Source organism: Neodiprion virginianus, chromosome 1, assembly GCF_021901495.1.
Source record: "Neodiprion virginianus isolate iyNeoVirg1 chromosome 1, iyNeoVirg1.1, whole genome shotgun sequence".
NCBI classification, from domain to species: Eukaryota; Metazoa; Arthropoda; class Insecta; order Hymenoptera; family Diprionidae; genus Neodiprion; species Neodiprion virginianus.
The window spans coordinates 23,860,557-23,877,919 of NC_060877.1; the positions used below are offsets into that span (position 1 = coordinate 23,860,557).

The 17,363-nt window shown below is 41.4% G+C and overlaps 1 protein-coding gene across 1 annotated transcript; it reads left to right on the forward strand.

Moving 5' to 3' along the window:
- The first annotated feature begins 348 nt into the window (after window positions 1-348).
- LOC124302713 (espin) lies at window positions 349-16,020 on the forward strand. Its single transcript, XM_046759166.1, has 12 exons — window positions 349-1,048; window positions 5,171-5,303; window positions 6,684-6,930; window positions 8,230-8,455; window positions 9,048-9,217; window positions 9,373-9,445; window positions 10,346-10,503; window positions 11,553-11,796; window positions 12,688-12,983; window positions 14,327-14,502; window positions 14,589-14,782; window positions 15,038-16,020. Exons 2-12 carry the CDS (start codon window positions 5,214-5,216, stop codon window positions 15,294-15,296), a joined length of 2,133 nt encoding a protein of 710 aa, XP_046615122.1. The 5' UTR covers window positions 349-1,048; window positions 5,171-5,213; the 3' UTR covers window positions 15,297-16,020.
- The last annotated feature ends 1,343 nt before the right edge of the window (window positions 16,021-17,363 follow it).

Here is a 17,363-nt window from a genome sequence, read left to right on the forward strand (position 1 = left end):
CTTTAAAAGTTCAATGAAATCCAGCGGCGATGATTCCATTTGGACAATGAATTATCCTTATCTGATTCAGCATGTCGTCACAAGGTTCGTTAATCGCATAGAACTTCCTTTGCTTCGAGGTAGTTATACTTTGATTTATATCTACTGAAAACGCAACCGGCAGACCGAGATCTATAAGGTCTCCTTCTTCCTTTAATCGACAATCTATGATTTATCCAGATCCCAAGTTCCATACAACGCACTTCAGAATTAAACCTCGAAGCATCGAGATGATTTCTCGACAATTTTCATCCACGGGATATGGAAAACAGTGGTCCTGCTGTCAACCGTCGGCGACCTCATAGTACGCACATCACTACAAGTAACCAAAATTGGTAGAAGAAAAAGAAAAATTGCGACAAGCACGTTGATAAATCCCCTGACGAATGGCGTAACACTTATGGCTTACCGATTTGAGCCTCGAAGATGCATAAAATTGAGGCAGGTTGTCGACACAGTTCGTGGACCCAGTGCCCGATGGTGATGGGAATGCCGACACAGCGGAGGCGGAGGTGGTGGGAGATGTTGGCACAGAACTCGGTCCGAAGCTCGGGCAACAGTTGGCGGAGGCAGGTGTTGGGCCTGAGTCCCGGTCTGTCGCTTTCTGCACCTGGATGTCGGTTGCCGAGGGTTCGTTGCCCGCCGATCGCGCTCCTCGCGACTCTTCAAGATTCGCGGACTGACGGACGAATGGACAAACGGTGTTACAGCTAATTAATCAGTGGCCCGTTCGATGCCGGAAGCCGAACCGTTGAACAAATTGGAATCGTAGTTAACGTTAGACGTTGGGCCCGAAGGTGAAAAGCACCGACTGTGTGAACTGTTCTGTGTTGTGCGTTGCAGCGCTTACCGAGTCCAAGGGACTTTGTTTACTTACGGTTTAAGTCGTGCTGGAAAGTGTGCAACGGAAAAAAAAAAGGAAGCAAGAGACCATTACTGGTGACAACCGTTTCTCTCCTCGCGTGTGAAGAGCGTCGAGTTTACGCTGACAAAGGGACACCGGAGAAAGGTATGAATTCCTTGTGCTTTTGATTCAGCGCTGTTTTTTCTCGCTTCCTGCAAGGACCGATTTTGCGACCATGATTAGACGGTACGTGCGTGCGCGTTTATAGCATGAAACTGCTATGTAAATACGGTAAGTCGATGTATTTAGGGCACAGTTTGGCCGACTGAAGAGAACACGGATAACCGTAAGCCAGTCGTTAGATGAAAACGAATTTTGATCCGTGACTTGTGTCGGTTTGGACGAGGCCGGGTTTAATAAGTACTTAAAAAATCGACTCGTGATGCGGCTGCAGAGGCACGACGCGAAGATCGCTTCTCCTTCTCCCGATGCATCCTCCTCGCGTGAAAGTTGATTTTTAGTGTCAAATTCTTTGGGACAAGTATAAAGAAAAAGGAAGAGGTGAAAAAAGTCGTAAAATCGATTGACCGCAATCGTGCGAGACTCGCAAGACTGACAAATGAAGAGGCGCGTGTAGTTTCGCGTGAATGTTGAGAATTTATTATTTTCCACACACGTATAATAGCTGTACGAATGAGAAACTGTTTACGACAAGGATCGAAATGACGTTTCTTGTTTCTAATTTACAATTAACCGCAAGACTTGCGATTGATGCAGTAAAGTTTATTATCAACCTTTTACTTTTACCTGCGTAGCTCCCTCCTCTATTCTCTTTCTCTCTCGTAGTTTCATTGTTTCCGGTTTCCGGTTTCCATCACTGTACCGACGCATATTCCGATACAAACCATCCGGTGACGTTGCGGCGGATCAATTGACCGGTGAAATTCGAAGCGAAAATCCCATCGATCGACACTGTTCTGCACTTCAATTCCGAAAGCTTCGTATAGTGCTTTCCTCTATTCCAATGCGTGTAGTGGTATGTATTGTAGGTGCGACGCGGTTACGGGGTGTCCGGAAAGCGTGGCCATCGTGCTATTTAAAACTATAGCACAGTCAACGATTACACCGTAATTTTCTAATATTGCAATTTTCCATACAGCCAACATGTTAGAGACTGGATGTATTGCATGATCGCATTAACTTACGTACGACGATAATATTCCGTGTTTCGCACAACAATGACCTATTTTCTGTTACGCTGCAGCAGTTCTCGTCATTTATCCTAATAAGTTATACCAAAGCTTATTTCAGTTATGGTCTTCCGTTTGTGTCGAGCTAGCTGTGTTCACGTTCAGTGAGTCAAAAGTGGATGTAATTAAGAGCGTTGCAGACGCCAAGTTTCACCGACAGCTATATAAGCTCGCGTATCGTATGTGAGCGAATATTTTCAAATGCGGATTCAAGAACGCAGCATGATTCTTAATGATTTGTCAATTAATCGTACCAACGTGTAATACTAAAATTTGATTATATCGGAACTGGTGTTGCAATCTCGATAATATAATCGTGCAGTTGAGAAATATTGTGTATCGGCGAGTCGTTGGCACCGAATCTACTCCGCTTCCTAATTGCTTCCTTTGCCGCTATAGAAAGTTGAACCTCCAGGGGATAGGAACTTAGAATGTAGAAGATAATTGTTTAAATGCGGGAAAGCGTTTACTCTTTATCTTATTCAACGTCTTAATCGCCGCAGCGTCCGACGAGCGATCTAAGGTGCGTTTTGAAACTGTGTGTATGCATGATTTTTATCTCGGTATCTAATAATCGAAGGTGAATCGGCGTAACAGTACGGGTCAAAAGTTAGGAAAACAGAAGTAACCCATTAAATAATCTCTTTCAATGTTATTTCCGCCAGTAATAATGAACGCGAATGAACCAAAATCTCCACTCTGTAATTGAAATTAATACGAGAAAATTGTATCAACGCAAGCTAAGATATAAACAATTTGGGAAAAGGTTTTGTAATTCAAACGTTCAATATCATCAAACTCTAGAGTTTTTCTAAACCGGTTTTAATGTTTCTGCGACTATTTTAATCGCTGACCAGATCTCTACAGATTTTTCAATAAACATTGAAGAAAACTTGCATCATAGTATAGTTATAACGCGCTTAACGTAATTGTTGACGAACATCCATTGAACTATATTTACACAAAACTGTTGTTACAGTTTTTTTCAGTCGATCTCTGGAAACTTTTACACATCGTGAGCGAAATAAGCTCAAAAACATTGGAATTGGGTGAAAAACATCCGAGTTTACTGACTTGGAACATCCGTAATTACAAAACCTTTTCTCAAATCCCAGAATTATCAGCTTGTGCTATTCGGATTTGCTCGGATCCAGTTTCGTAGCATAGTAGAGACTTCGTATAATTCGTGTTCGTTATCATTGGCACAAACGACATCGCTGGAGACGTCTTAAGAGATTTTTTCGCTTCTCCTATAACTTTTTATTAATCCTTAACACCTCGTAGAGTCTCCTTTACAGAATATCGCCGTAGGCTGCGCGATGAGATCTTTACAGAACAGAAAATACAGTGTATAATATATCTTTACCCATACGTCGAATGGTTCGATATTTTTTTAATTGCGAGCCTTTCAGCTACCGAACAGAATAAATTATCGCATTGATTTGGAACAATTTTACCCGAACCGAAACGCATCCTTGATTCGCTAATAGGTCACAGTTCATCCGCAAATCTGTGTTCTGAAATCGGATAGTAGAGCCGAAATAATCTACGCGGCCGCATTTCGTACACCTGGATGTTTCTTCACACCTAGATACGCGATCGTATACCTTGTACGTCGTATTACAACCGGTCAATTAATCCTACTGCAGTTACAGAAAATCGATCATCCGCTGAATTACGCTCTTACAAACTTACAATTGTTATCAGCCGTTCACATCTGATCGTTGCCTACGCAAATTCGATGTAAATGTAGTGAGCCGAGGTTTATGACCGTGATTTACACACGCCTGTAAATTATACGGGTTATCCTCGTTACTTTGCAAGCATCGTCCGAAATTGCTCCGGTCTTATGCACGAGCAGAGAAAGGTTCATTTGTTTATTCGCTTCGCGGCGGTGAATAAAATCTGACGAGTTATGTAAATGAGCAATATTCACCGAGAATGAGTATATAATGTATGATCTCTCTATTTAGCGTGTCTAAATGTATACGCGTGTATTAAGTAGAGCGCAAGAGACACAGGCGAACGAAGATTTAGACTGTTGGAGTTATTAGCGATTTTGCCGCCATTGTGAACGTACCTGTAGTTGTATCTCCCCGCCCCCCTTCCCCCTTATCGTTCCACGTGCCTTGCTCTGCACAATTACTTTTTAGAATTGCATTTAGTTACAATAGTAGAAGGTTGCGTCACTTTGTTCCTCGTTCCTTAATGTTACCACCCAGAGGAGAGCATCGTTCCTTTTCGTAGACGTAAATAAAAATAAAAAAAATCTTTTTCAACTCTACTTTTGGAAAGTTTCAACATTACGAGCATATTATGCCACGCAAATGTTTTAGGCACGTAACATGCATGAATGGAGTATCGTTGTCGCGGAAATAGTTTTGCGAAAGTTTTTAATCCTTTGACGTTACAGGCGATTCTTAGCGGTCTGCCATCCCTGCAATATGGTGCGGCGATTAAAGTCGCAGTGCAGAGAAAATTTGAGAAAGTTGAGGGCGATGAAAACGCGCTGCGGTGATCGCCTATCACGCCTACGCTCGCGATTTTATTGATAATTAGTAATTTATCGCTGTACAGATTTCCGTCCGATTGCACACGGCGAACGGACGCTGACGGAAGTCCGAATCCGCACACGTCACGGATTGAAATAAACAAATAAAACAAGAATTAAACAACGGAACGAAACGGCTGATTGTGAATATAGATGTACGTGACTGGGCAGCGGTTTCAATGGGGTGTTTCAACATCGGGCAGTGATTTTTTTTTTTTGTCTCTATTTCGCCATCGACGTTTTGTTGATCAGATGTCCCTGCAGCGAGTCGTCGAGCACCTGCATGGCTGTGTCAAATTTTAACAATTATCCCGAGGACAATGACAAACGACCCGCTTCTCAAACTTTATTCAACGTTGTTTATGCTTCGATTTTTCTCGTAACGCGAATAATAACGACGTTTCGCAATCTCGCGCAGACACGCTGCGATGACTCGAGGAACACGACGTGTTACGTGTGAAATTGTAAATCGATTTTTTTCAACAGGAAATTAGTGACCAGCTATCGCTCTGATGCTGGGGCCAGGACAATGGCGCAGCATCAGCTTATAGGATCTGATTTTTCCGAAGACCTGAGCGACGGGACGACCTGCAGCTGCGCAACAAGTTCCATTGACAAGGTATGAATTTAATTGTTTCAAGAAATAATTGCGGATTTGACTTCCCGTCGTATCGGTGTTTTTCTTTTTTTATCTATTTTTTTTCTCACCGTTAAGCTTTCTTTTTCTTTAAACTGTGACATTAACTCCACTAGTCATAATTAGTTGGGTATTGCGTTACGTGTAAAGCATCGAGCTATTGTAACTCGACCAAGAGTAGTTTTCGACCTCGGTTGTTCATTCCGTTAACATAGCCGACTAATTCTGAGGTAATAAAAACGAACACTGAGACGAACAAAAAAACGTTTCTCACGGTTTCGAATGAAAACTAGAATCACAGGTGACACTGGGCGATCGTCGTTAACCATGCCCTTTTTTCTTCCTTGCTGCACGGGGCATATAAGTACATGTGTTTGAATATATAAACGTAATTACGCCTAACGCCTAATAAACATAATATACAAAATAAATATATGCATTTTCGAGATTTCAATCACTTTTGTAGTTGACTACTCGTCGTGCTGATTGTGAGAGGTTATATTCTAAATTCACTTGTAGATTTGATGGTGTACTTTTATAACAGACAGAGTCGTGACAATTCGTTCGAAATGATGTCTAAATCCATTTGAAGTCGCGTAAACCATTTGTCTAATATCATCTGGAGTCGCTGTGTAATGCTAAATTGCTATAACGTATACTTCTAAGCTCGAACTTTGAAAAAAAAATTTTCAAAAATGTTGTTTCAAACGCGCGATTAATGTTGACCAAAAATTGATAGTCCGAGAATTTCAATCGACAGAGTTTAATTATTATAATGAATTCAAGAAGAATATTGTACGATTTATTAAATACTGAACCGGTTATCGATTTAGAAAATCTCGTAGGCAAATAAATGAAAATAGATTTTTGATAAAATGTGATTTTTAGCAAATAATGAAAATAAACCCCAGTCGTGATGAAAATTTGTCATAACACGCAGTTTGACATTTTAGACGCTGTATTGGAAGAATTTTAACTTTCCAAAGTTGTTAGCAAGTAGAATTCATCGGTTAGAATTCAACATCGTCTGCATATTTTTTTTCACCTTGTTTCATTCACGCAAAACTATATGAATTTGTTGCCGCATCTTCGAAACCGTTTCTTAATTACGTTTCCGTTTCGACACTTTTTCACCTAATTAGCCAACACGTTTGATGAATTTCTAACGAAACTTTCTCGAATTCATGAAATCTTTGAAATATTTCAAAGGGCGGCGTGATCACCATCTTCTCACGTTCTCATCGACATCGTCAAATATTGCCAGATATATCTGTCTTATCGATAACCAATCTACCGTACCAAATGACATCCGCATTGCGTTAACGAATCGTGTTTTTGTTCTTTTGTTTTTGGAAATTCCAGTGTTCTCTACGCGGATGCGAAATGTTCCAAGAGCCGTTTTACCTTCATCCGCCAAGCGCGAGACCGCGGGATGGCATCTACATAAATCCAATGACCGCGTTCATAGCGGACGCACCGCCAAAACCGAAGGACACCGAGTCCTTTTACCTTCACAGTCCGAACGACCTGGTCTACACGCGAATAACGCCTCTATTCGGCGACTCCGGGACTCGGGAGGGCGTCGAGAGGAAAGATGAGACGTTAACAGGTAAGTGGGACGTCCCAGATATTCCGAGTGTCGGTACCTGCTCCGCCCAAGGTGACCTCGATCCGGCACAACGGCCCTCTCGATGCCCACATTTTCTCCTAGATTATTGCAGATGAGCCTCGGGGATGTTGGATGTGTCGAGCGGCGTTCACGACGGTCGATTAAATCGGCGAACACGCAATCGTCGGACCAGCTTTGACTAACACGACGCGACGTTTCACGCGCTTGTGCTAAATCAGATTGAACTGACTTAGTAGGGGAATAGTGGAATTACATACGAACGTTGTGTAATAGGCCATGTAATAATGGTTCATCGATGTCGTAGCCGTGGAGGATCCTATTTTTAAACCTGGTTGATCTTCTACACGTGTCTGTAACGCAGGACGAATTCGTGCATGATGCGAGAGAAATTTGGTCGCTCGTTCGAGCCGATCGGATCAAGTTTCGAATGCTTGTTTAGCTGCGAAAGTGTACATAGACCGTTGTCGAGTGCCTTGAAGTTGCAGTGGATTTACTATATTTAATCCGTCAAAACGTCTATTTGTCGCGGTACGGGAAAAAGTCAATCTTACAGTTTGAAAGCGCGTTATATGAGAAAGATTTACTCTTCGTCATTCGTTCTTTCGTCTTTCATTTAGTTGAATTGGTACCTCGACGGAAAATACAATGATTTCTATATTCACCAGAAAATCATTCCTCAGATGGATGATCGGCCTGTTAAATAAATAGATTCAGTAAAAACCTTCGGGAGACGTGAAATGGGTGGAAAATGTACGAGAATGGCAGTTCGTGAAGAAATTGGCGATATCAAATCTATCGCAATAAACATTTCCTTGCCTCGAACGAGCACGTGGCGATTTTTCTGAAACTATTATTTACGTATCAATCAATTCGCGTACTGTTATTTACGATATTAAACCGTCACCCGTGCAAGCTATCAATAAACTTTGAGTTTCTCGAAGTGAGATCAGTTTGAACATGCACTGACCAACTTCCGACAGCCGTCGACAGGACTGACAGATTCGTACTTTTCTCTCATATCCTGCATCCGCGAGATCGCAGACCGGATGTAGATACAGATCATATGAATTTAAATCACCGGTTATAACATCCGGAAAAATTGAATAAAAAAAAAAAAATAAATAAATAATCACATTGGTGAAAGTGTGCGCATACGAGAGACGCAGGTTGCATGATGAGGTACTTATCGGGTCTATGAAGCGGTTGTACCTGCACTGTACACTAGTGTGTATATAATAACTAATTCGTTTTGTAATTCGTGTTTGCTTTCTTCAACAGTAAAAGTGGACATCCATGCGAACAACGTTATCAACAACAATATCATCAACAACAACAATAATGTCCACAACAATAACTACAAACCGATCACTAATGGCGCACCGATAAGGTCGAACGTGATCAAGGACACCGAACACGCTTATGAACAAATTTGTTTGCGCCAGGCAGAAACCGATAGCGTCACGTCGTCCCACAAAAAAATTTCCGATAACGTTTCTGACAGCAGGTGGGTAATCAGTGTGTACCCCCTTCCTACATGAGAGGTTATAAAACTCCGTTGACTATCCTGAGATCAGTCGACTTTTAGATAACGTTCGATTTGCTCGATCGTTTTCGCTTTCAGTTCTGTCTTTCATCGCGCATCGCTTCGTAGAGTTTAATTAAGGGCAATTTCAAATCGAACACCGGCTGAAACGCGGCTATGCCGACGTCAATGCCGCTGTCGTGTGTCCGAGGATGTTGACTATGGACCACGCATCCTAACGCAAGTCCGTGGCAAAGTTTCGCTGCTTGGATTAGCAAGCTGTTTTAGTGCGCGATGATAATAATACCGAACTTAAGATGCGCCCTTGTACATCCGGTTGGAATTTAAAACGGTGTAGCAAACTTTTCTGGTAATATTCTTTTCACAATGATCAACACGCATCGAAATATGAAATGAAACGAAAGATAGTGTAACGTAGAGTTCGTTTATCCGTCATCGTTAATGTAGGATTAATTAAGTTCGCGCAAGTGATAATAATATAATATAACTAATGCTTTTTTCTTTAAATTCTCTTTAACGTTCTCTTTAAATTTTTGTCTACGTTGTGCTTCAGTAATTCCCGTAAGACAGACAGGCGCTACAGCAGGTCCAGCAGCGTCAGCGAGTCGTCGAACATGAGCAGCGAGCTCCAGGGATTTTCGTCACCGATCTCGACGCCTTCCTTATCGAGGAACAGCAGTAGTGAGAGAATCGACAAGCCGAAGCTATCCGAAAATGGTTTAGGTACTTTACGTATATTCGTGAATTGAATAACATTTTTTGAGAAAGTTTAAAAATTTTTTAAAAATGTTTTAACTCAAAGTTATAACAACGTACGTCTCAAATGCACAGATATGCCAAAACTGTGGAATAAAGTGTGTTTACCTGTGGATTTTCAGAGAGAAAAACTTCGGTACAGAGCACGATAAGCGAAACTGAGAAGGAACCAAAAATCGTCACGAATGGATCCAGGTAATAAAGCGTCTATTGGTATTTGCTGCAATAATTGTCTAGTACTGAGTCTCTAAAATCAAATGAACTAGCAAGTTGGACGACTCTATGAATAGCCGTGATCAATTGTTTATCGGACTCGATGACCAGTCATTACGCAACTTAAAACCCACTCAAACCATTTTTCTGTAACTAATGACGCAAAGGTACAAATTTCAAACGTCAACGTATACACTGAATAGAGTGTGACAACCTACTGACGATCGGTCGAAGAATCAGAAGATTGGATAATGTGGCCTCCTTCAGTGTCACGGTATAGAAGCATTGTAAATTAGCGACAGTATTGTAGTTTGACTACAGCTCGGAAATGCGTGCGATTTTGATCTGGACAATGATTATAGGTGAATAAGCTTTGGGGAGCTTGCTATCACGGCTGAATCATAATGGCAATTGACCACGTCGATAACCGTTGCTTGAATCGGAGACTGCGTAAAGTCGTAAGGGTATTTTATTGACTGGCAGAAAAATACTGCGAGATCAAAAATTCGAACGTGTAAATGTCGAGTAAGCGTAATCTTCCGTCGTTTTGATCAATGCTACTAATTGCTCATACATTGGGTAATTTGACCAGATTTGATAATATTTTTTGTCCCATGATAAAAAGCGTAGTGTACGATAGAATTTGAAGATCTATTACTGCGTAAAGAAAACACATTGTCTTACGAAGTCAACGAATTGGGTTGCATGACGCATCAATAAATGTGATCACAAAGGAATGATGGATCACGGCTGTGTGTGCCGACTAATCGGTGACTTATCGTTTATCGTTTGCTGAAAGCGCATATACGTTTCTGCACACTAAATTTACGAGCACAAACCAATTGCAGGGAATCTCTAACGCAGATATTTGCTCCGTTTCAGTTTTGTCAAACCACCTCCTCCACCTCCGCCGCCTCCGCTTGATCCGGAAGAAATAATCATCGTTAATTCGAAGGTCCTTGAAGTGGTAGACAAGGAAGACAGGCCTGAAGAAACGGAAACCGGGCAGGAGAGCAAAAATGATTCCGGAACTACCTCAAGTGAGTATTCAGTCGAATCCCAGCCGTGTACTACATGTCCGTGTGGTAGTTACCATTGATACTGCAACGCGTGCTTACGCATGGTCGGAGATGATCGTCACACTGATTTAACACGAGGTCGTGTTTTTATCAGTAATATTACTCATTCGGGTTTGGTTAACCGCGAGAATGTATGCGTGTAATCGAAAAACGTTCATGCATAGAGGTGTGATCAATGCGTAGGTACCGTACGGGGTTCACAGGCCTTTGGTTTGACTTGACATCGATTAGATAACCGGAGAGTCCCTACATTATAATCGTTAAGCTTCAATAACGGTGTAAATATTTATCGGGAAATTAATCCCCCCTTGCGTTAGACCAATATTGTTTTGTGTCAATGGCTAGTATCTTTACGTGTCCGTTGTTGGGTGCTTTACGGCGACAAAAGATGTCGTTTTCAAGTCAAGTTCTCAGTTGGTTGAGGCACAGCGTTGTGAAAGTAACCAGCAGTGAGTTGATTACCGTGCACGGATTTTTTTCCTCTACGGCAGATATGAATATTCAAGCTCACAAGATCACATCCGTTATCGGAGCTTTCGCGAGAGGCTTAAAAATTTATTCGAAAGTAGACGAATAATTTTTACCCCGGTGACGTTATGACCGCCTAAAAATTAGCTGAGTCGAATCGGGGATACGTATCAAGCCGTCGGTGATTTGTCGGGCGTCGTCACCCTTCTCCGACCAAATCGCATAATTGCAACTTAGTTATTTAGTAATTTAACAATTTAGCAATTTAGGGTGTTGCTAGCCGTTAATTAGACTCCAACTGGTGATTACGGATGCGATCTTTACTAGACCATGGCAGGCAGCGGGCATATAATACACTTACCTCGATTTCACTTATACACACTGGGTACCTGCCGGTGTGGCTTGGTGCCACTAACCAACCACTTATAATAATGAGCGTTTACTCGTTCTTTCTCCCCCTCCCCCCCTGCTCTCCAACCCACCCCACCACGATATTCCCCTCCCTCCCCTGCCAACTCTGTGCGCCCCTTGTCGCGGCACAGCGACCATCAAGAACGGCGTGTCTTCGAAGGAGGCGGAAGTCGACGCGCCGGCCAGTTCGCAAGCGGAGATCGTTGAGGAAATCAAACCGCAGCAGGTGAACCACCTGATTAGCAAACACATGGTGCTCCCGTTTATTCCACCCAAGTTTATCAACGCGGCTGACTCGAATACGCTGCTCAAGCCGTCCGAGTACCTTAAAAGCATCTGTAAATCATCAGGGAAAAACACCTTGTCCAAAGCCAGGTGAGACAATTGCTGTTAAGTATCATGTCAATTGTATAAAAATCTTCACAAGTTCTCCAAGACATCTCATTGATTCATGATTCATCCAATTTTATACAACTCGTATATCTCGATGAAATCTCTGTCGATTAGTGGTCGGAATTGACTGGAAAATGTAATCAAACGTGAAATTGACGTGGTCTAGCCAATCTTTGGCTTAGAGTTCAGTTCGATAAGTCGACAAAGAGCTAAGGCTTGTTCATTGAATTGTTTACTAGACTGTACTCATGATTGATTAAAAATCTACGATTTCGACCGTAGTCGTTTTGGTGCTAATATCATACAGGAATTGCCAAGTTTTCCAAAGGACAAATATTTTACCACTCAGTCCATATTTCCACGAGGATTACAGAAAACTGTTTTAAAAAATGTCGCCATTGGAATCCCGGTGAACTAGAATTGACAAGGTGAGGTTGTTTAGAGTAAAAATGTGTGTGCTTAGGTGCCTTAACTACGTAACGAACAAGAAAGCGTCCAAGCGCATAAGTGGCTCGGTCCTCTTTCACAACTTTACAAGCTCTACGACACACTTGAGACCCACAAGACTTGATGATCATGACGGCGGAAAAAATGGCTAGGTTTCATATTTGAATGATGGATACACTTGATGTAGTAATGATATTTCATTAGCGATGTGCACGTCTTGTACGATCGTAGCTGAGACTGATGATATTGAAGAGAGCGAATATAGAAACTTTTTCATAGAGCCTCTCGGAAAAATTGGTCTCGATCAAACTTTACTTTACTGTTAGTTGGATTATTATATTCTTGTAGAGATTTTGAGGAGCTCTTGATACTCGGGGAAATTCGGTTGCCAAACCTGTCTTACTGACCCTTAATTTTGACGCGCAGATCCGTGGACAACCTGGATATTCAGAGCAGACAGGAAGAAGAGCCGAGCGAACCTGCGCCTGAACCACACCTCCTTCAACCTGGACCGCCACCGCCGCCACTACCGCCGCTGCAGAAGAATCCGGAGACGCAAAGTCAAGCCGCTCCGGAAACGGAAACAGTCAGACCTCATCAGCCATTGGCGACAATCAGTATCCAGGACTTGACGAGCGTCCAGCTGCGCAGGACTAACACGAAGATACACGCGACAAAGACGTTCTCCGCACCACCACCGAGAAGTGTGTCGATGACCAACGGTAAGTGGATGTTATTATTGTGTACGAGTAACGTGGGTGTTCGATTTAGAGTTTTAGGAAACCCGAAGTAGTTTTATTTGTTTTCGAAAGGCAAGTTCTTGCTTTGGGTTCCGAATTGACACTATTGATTCCACGTCAATGTGAAAGGCGTTAGATTATGGATAGCGTATTAACACACGCTCTTGAGGAGAATTACCGTCTTTGGTACTATAAATTTGGGTCACATTAATGGAGTGGAGGCTACTTGCGCGTTATTAAATGCTCGTGGATTTCTACTCAGCACGTTGAAGAGGAAATAATCGTATAGGAATTAAGTGAGTCGTGAAGAATTAATTTGACAAATTAATGTCTTGTACCATTTCGATGTTGCGAGTAATTCGAACGCTTACTACTGGCTCATTGACTGACGTGAGTTGACGTTCGAGAGTTTTCATTTAGAAACCGATTGTTAACACAACGTGAAATATTTGCGCAATTACATTGAACTTTAGATTGGATATTCTTTAAGTTAGCTTGAATAAACTTACTGAGAACGTAACTTTGTTTGTTATGGAAAAATTACGTCGCTTGTTTAGATTATTAGACATTCGTATCATCAGCAGTAACCTCAGAATGCAAAAACACTGTATATATGTCAACACGATGTCTGAGATTTGAACAGTTTGTAAACCAATGCAGAAATTGTAAAATAATGCGAAATGATCATCAAGGGGCAAGTTTTAATATTATTTATAAATAATCTTGTTAATCGTCGGCTCCGTAGATAATATTTTGGTATATTCCCAGCATTCTTTTACTCATGTAGAGACAGGTTTCCAACTGCTACGTTGTGCGTTATTAGTTTGACTTATAAATCGTAAGTTGTGACTCTTTAAGTTATGACCGCACGAGTTCACGTGGAAAAGATTCTCTGAACTGGAATTGACTGGCAAAATCTACTTTCAGAATTTTTTGCTGACATTGAAATACTCGAGCCGTAATTTCAACATCCGTTATGATAATGGACGGGCTTCTTCGACACGTTACCTAGCTTTCTATCTTTATAATGCCCGAGTGAATCAGCCAGTAACGTTAAAGGGCGATATTAATTATTATTACAAAATACTAGAACTATTTTTTCGTTCCTAAACTACATTATTAAAAGAGGACCGAGAGTCGAATATTTTTAAAGAAAATATGTTGATTGATATTTATCGTCACAATTACTAAATTTCTTTGCGTCTTCAACGTGACCTTCAACTGCGTCAGAGAGTCAATTGTAATGAATTGTTTTTACTGTGAAGCAACTGGTGAAAACAAATTAATCTGATATATCGTATATGTGTCTTTTCTTTCGTACACAGTTTCGGAACCATTTTTTGTACAAAAAATTGACCTCATTGCGGAACTGAAAATGTCCAAGGATATTTCTGGTATAAAGAAATTGAAGGTGGAACGAGCCCAGGTGGAGAAATCCCAAGAGCAGAACCTTATGTCGGAAATCACGAAAACGTGCAACGCCTCGAAATTCGTCGATCAGGTAAACTAGCAAAATATTAATATTTGCGACAATCAAGAAAGTAAAAATTGATGGCCAACGAACTACGCATAATTATTTTCTCATAGATACCGGAAAAAGATAGCGCGGGAAATGTGATTCCCATATGGAAAAGACAGATGTTGGCAAGGAAGGCTGCTGAACGGGCGAAAAAAGAACTGGAGGAGCAAATCGCGAGAGAAAATGAGGAGAAGAGACTGAAGGCGATTCCAGCATGGAAGAGACAACTACTCGCGAAGAAGGATCATGCCGAGGAAAAGAAGTGAGTTGAACTGCAGGCTTCCATCGAAGCGTGAATTTTTATTGCCGTATGCGATGATTTGATTTGGCAGAAAAAAACTGCTCGTGTTTGAATTCCGGGTTGAAATAGACGACCAGTTGCAACTGCGAGTCGATTTTCTGTGCTGAGTCTTTCTTTTGGCGTTCGATCCGCACCACGGATTTTTTTTCACAAAAGTTTGAAAGTTCTTCGCACCTCATTTAAACTGTCAATCGGATTTGAAAAATTGAATTTCAGGGTTAATCACGTGACTCCGATCGCTCCGATCGTAGCCCCAAAAGTGGAGGTAACAGCGCCACCAGAAATGACATTGAACGGAGCAAAACTGAAGGAAGCAGGAGTGAAGGAGGTCAAAGCAAAGGAGGAAAAAGAGAAGGAGGAAAAGGTTGATGTGGAGTTGCGACGCAACTCGACCAACGAGGTGGACGATGGACCAATAATTCCGTGGCGAGCTCAGCTGAGAAAGACAAACAGCAAGCTCAACATTTTAGAGTAGATATTACCTCCGTTGGCTTCGCACGACTCTTTTCTAACAATGCGGCTGTTGAAATTGTCGCGCAAGTCGACGCATCGGGATGTTTCAATTTCGTACGGACGTCTAGGTATACGAACTTTGCAATTTTCCTCGTGAAAGTCCACGTCGATGATATTTGCGACGTTTGGTACCTCGGAGCGTTCGAATACCTGCAGATCGATGTTACATTTGGCGTCGCAGTTTGCTTCGAGCTTTTTTTAAAGCTCGGCAAGATCGACGTAAGTACTTATAATTGCACCTCTTTAAACTTGAGGGATAAGTAACGCATTAATGTATCTACTTATCGTAAATTCTGCAGTGTGCAGTAATCATAAAGATGTATATTTTTTATTCTACGGTGGTACCTAAGCTCTATTATTCTTCTACACAAATGTCCGGGGCAACGACGTAGTGTGACTATTTGAAAATTCGGTTCATTATTTTTGTAATACCCAGTCCGGGTAAGTCCCACTTCCGTACAATTTGTCACGGTTGTCAAACACCTTGATATCCTCATCGCGCGTTAGATCTACGGTGATATTCCAATACAGTCTATTCCTCGTCAGCTGCCCCGTTGAAGGTGAAAATCTGTAATTCGTTCATTCGTTTGTAAGCATGATGAATAACTGAGTATTTGTTGTAATATTTTGTAAGCTGATGTAACTACAATGAGCTTACAGCAGCTAGTAAAGCTTTTTTTGATAAATATACACGTCTTCTTTTCCCGTGAGCTGAATAAATTAAACGACGGAAAAAACATACACATCTCAAATTTGCATCTAACTAATCTACGTATACTTAAAAAATGGTATTGACCGATTGTCCGTTCAAGTCAAATTTAACGAAGCCCGATTAAACATGACTATTTGACCATTGATACGTTTGATGACAATTTTACAAATGGTCCGTGCAATGTATACATCAGAGAACCGAATGGAAATACGCACGCGCATAAGATGCGTTTTCCGCGCTCTGCTGCAAGGGAGTTTAAAGACACGCTCATTATATACGTATAGTCTGTACATAGAATTGAATAAAATCAATGTACTACTACGCAATGGAACTTTTTCAGTTATCTCCATCTGTAATCACACGCTGTTCTTTAAATTTCCGTAGATCAATGCTCGGCACCTCATCGCTGCATCGTGACGTTGGCGGCGGTCACGTTGACCTGAATGTAGCCTCAGAAGTCGGGACCAAAATTGCTCGTGTCAATAATAGTTATTTATATACACTTGTTTCACAATTTACTATTTGAAAATTATAAAAGAGGAAAACTGCAAGAATAGGAGAGGAGGAAATGTTCTTCTTTTTGCATGCGAGATGACGCACATCTCACCGTATTTACAACTCATGGATTGAGCACAAGTATAACTGGTTCAAGGTCTAGATTACCAAGGTATAATCTGTCAATTGGAATTTTCGGGCACTGGCAGGCTCCTTAAAAAATTTGAGACTTTAATTGGAAAAATAGAGGGGTTTGTATCTATGCGCATTAGGAACGATGAAAATGTGCTTTTACTATTAGTTTCACGAGTAGAAGACACAATCTTCTTTTACCGTCAGTTTTATTTTTGTAGCACCATGTCAAAGAATGAAGGCTGGCCACTTTTCTGTTACTGTAATTTGATGGTTCTAATTGAAGTAAGATAAAGCCAACGCATCGGGCCACGAAGTAAGCCGAAGGCAGAAAATCCAGGCAACCACGTGACATCTGTGACCTCATTCTACTTTGTTCTTGTAACAATATCAGTAGCAATTAGCCTCAACTTACGGAATAATTACTCTCTAGTTACTGTCCAGTGACGTTATTATTAAGAACAACTAGCTAGCTCGGCTTCCTGCACGTGTATCAACTCAAGCAAGTTGTTTCTGTTTTGAATTCAGTTCGAGGCAAGGTCGCGTTGGTGCGAATTCTAAGCTGGTCTCGTTATTAGCATTACTACGATTACAACTTTGCCGATAAGAGTAAAAATATTTTCACCAAACAAGTGATTCAAACCGCGCATTCCTAGCGATACTGACTGTAAATGTCTATATATATATTAC